This window comes from Nanorana parkeri, unplaced genomic scaffold (assembly GCF_000935625.1).
Source record: "Nanorana parkeri isolate BGI_ZX_2015 unplaced genomic scaffold, ASM93562v1 scaffold1237, whole genome shotgun sequence".
Lineage (NCBI taxonomy): Eukaryota > Metazoa > Chordata > Amphibia > Anura > Dicroglossidae > Nanorana > Nanorana parkeri.
Genome location: NW_017307505.1, coordinates 245,966 through 249,030, shown reverse-complemented (window position 1 = coordinate 249,030; position 3,065 = coordinate 245,966). Strand labels below are relative to the sequence as shown.

At 49.0% G+C, this 3,065-nt stretch overlaps 1 protein-coding gene across 1 annotated transcript in view; it reads right to left on the bottom strand.

The window, feature by feature from the left end:
• Window positions 1–3,065, bottom strand: part of SLC38A10 (solute carrier family 38 member 10) — an 86,031-nt gene that overhangs the window by 66,088 nt on the left and 16,878 nt on the right. Inside the window, exon 6 of the mRNA XM_018568730.1 lies at window positions 1,959–2,083. Within this exon, the coding sequence (XP_018424232.1) occupies window positions 1,959–2,083 (125 nt within the window). The remainder of the gene's footprint in view (window positions 1–1,958; window positions 2,084–3,065) is intronic.

The window sequence follows — 3,065 nt, the reverse complement described above, 5'->3', positions numbered from 1 at the left end:
TCAGGATGGCGTGCTATATGCCAGGCCGGGCAACCTGATCTCTGCAATGGCATTAGGAGGAAAGCGGCCTGCACCTCGTTCAGTGCGAGATCCCCTACGGAACCTTCCTGCGGCAATCGTTTTATGGCTGCCGTTCCAGGAAAGCACAACTGCTGATCACCGGTTCGGAATAGCAGATGGGCGACATGTGTCATCGGTTCAGGGTTAACAGCGCACATCAACGACTACAGCACAACTGGGGGCTCGCGGGACAAGCTGAGTGATTGACCGTCACTTTAACAGGGGGCATGGTTCACATTTTCAAACGGAAAATTCTCAGACTCTGGTTGGCCACAAACTACATGAGATGAAAGTAAAGATATGTCCTCTGTCATAGCATTTAAATCCGTTCTACCTATGAGCGGCTGGTCACATGACCTACAAAAATAATAAAGTCACCGGGACTCCCAAGTATTCAAGTCAATAAGTTTATCGACCCAAGTGTTTTCACTCGGGTCAATAAACGTATTGACTTGAATACTTGGGAGTCCCGGTGACTTTATTATTTTTGTACGTTTTGACGGAGGCATCCGTTGTTGCTGCTGCACCCGCCCATGCTGCATGGGCATTTTCCGGTCAGGAGTGCGATGGGATACATGGACTTTTGGTCACATGACCTGTCTACGTGCTACCAAAGAATCTTTGGGGGACCGAAGTTCGGGAAGAGAAGGCCGATCGGCAGCTCTGTCTAAATATTGATCCTTCCTATGTGCAGATCTGACGAAGGCTGTCATGAGGGAATGTCTGACCTCCATCAGCAAATGCCAGGGGCCTGGCTGTCATGACAATCCCCTGGTTTCAATACTAGAGTCAGCAACGCGACACAAGCAGGAAAATCAGGAGTTGTCACTTCATTATGATGCCTCCTGCTGCGTTCTTGCCATGTCATGGATTCAAACCATTGAAGACAAGGGATCAGCATGGCAACTCGGATCACTAGTATTTCCAGAAGGAAAGTGGCAGCCTCCGTACTTCAATCATGACAGGTTATCTTTACTCCAGACACACAGATAAGATACATATACAGTGGCTGTTTTATCTGCCAAAGGATTTGCATTCCTGTCCATCCAGTCCTAGGATTTATAAAGCCCTGTTACACAACACAGCCCTGTCTGGCAGGGAAGGGGGCCTGAATTTTCTCTACTGCAGTTCAGTAACACTTTTGGATCTTGTCCCTCCCCCAGCCTGTGACTGGGCAGTGAAAGGAGAAGCTGCAGACTGATGAGCTCATCTCTCTGTCACCCTTACTCTCTCTCCTATCAGCATGTCCCTTGCTAGCACATGAGCTGTGCCGCATAACTTACAGGCTTCTCGTGCTGCTTCTCCCTTTCCTATTCTGAGTTCTGCTATAAAGAGAATTGCAAGGGGCTGATGCCAAGTCATATGCAGGTACTTACAATGCTTGCCTTTAAAATAATATCTTGTTTGTGTCCTCCCGTTACCCTAAGGAGAACTATGGGGAAAAACACTGACCCCATAGTTCTCCTTTAATGATTTCAGGGCTGAAATAAATGTGCCTCCTATATTTGCCAGGAATTTAGCTTTAATTTCAAAAACACCTCTTGAGCTTTAGCTGAATCTGTCCCAAAGCAAAATAATGTTACAAGAAGCCTCAGTCGTGAGCAGTCACCCTACTTCGTGGTCGGCCTATTACTTCCTGTCACAGCGACATGACCTGTAGTGAAAAAAACAAAAAGGTGCAGCTTCACCCACCCAGGACTAGGCCCGGGATCACATTTGCTGATTTGCATACTTGTTCCAGGTCAGCAAAGCCAAATGTTCTGAAGTCAATGGCTCAGAATGACAGCCCAGCAAGTAGTCAAGGAAAAGTCACACCCGCGACGGCAGAGTATTTTTCATGTGATGTTTTTTCTATAAAGATATATAATGATATTGATTAACAAAATGGAGATACTTACGACTGGCAGGCAAAGGACATGCCGAAGATGGGAATGCAGCGGAAAATTCCTTCAAAGCGAGCATAGCTGACCTGCTGCATCCACTGCCCACTGAAGAGGCCGTGCTTGAACGAGGACAGAATGATCTGCAGACAGGGGGGGGGGGGGGGAGAGAAAAGCAGCAAGACATGAAGGCTGTGATAACAGGAAAGAAACTCTGGAGTCTCAGCAAAGACACATTATTATTATTGGTATTTATACCACACTGCACATTCACATCAGTCCCTGACCTCACGGAGCTTGCAATCTAAGGTACCTATCTCACATGCATAGAGGGCCAATTTAGACAGGAACCAATCAACTTCCAGCATGTATCGGGCAGCTACGGAGAAGGCCAGGTGCTGCGTGTGATTAGTACGCAGCCCCTGTCCTTTTCTATGGGAGTACGCGGCCGTACGCCACCTGCATGTCCGTGCGGGTGAGCGTACACGTACGCTGAAAGGATGGATCCAGTCTGCGTCCGAGCCGGGGACACCCGCACCTGTACGGACCTGCACTTGGGGTGAGCGTAGGGCGGCGTACGGTCGTGTACTCCCATAGAGAAGGACAGGGGCTGCATACTAATCACACGCAGCACCTGTCCTTCCCGGGAGCGGCCCGGTACGGCCGTGCACGCAGCACGGAGTTGTACGTGCCGGCCTTTTTCTCGTGTGAATGAGGCCTAAAGGTTATCTATAGCTGAGGATAGAGGTAGCACAGCAGAGACTCCTGGAAACAGGAGGTATGCACATGTCTTATGCAGGCCATACACTCAGCGGTTTTTCTTGTTCAGCTCCACGGGCCGAACAGCAGAGGGTCGTTCTTTGGTTGTCCACATCACTGTCTGGGTGACGTGGACGCTCTATTGCCTTTTCAGTGGGGAGGTCCTCTTAGGATCTAGAAGACTGCAGCGATCTGATGAACGAAGAGGGTGGTAAATTGGTGCAAGCACAGTAGCTGAAGTTTTATACTGATCAAAAATGTATATTCAAAACCCATCTCCAGGCAAAGCTTCCCCGCATCGATGGATCCACCGGCCCTCGCTGCTGGAAGCCATGCTAGAGTCTAAATAGGCAATGTGGTTAAGTT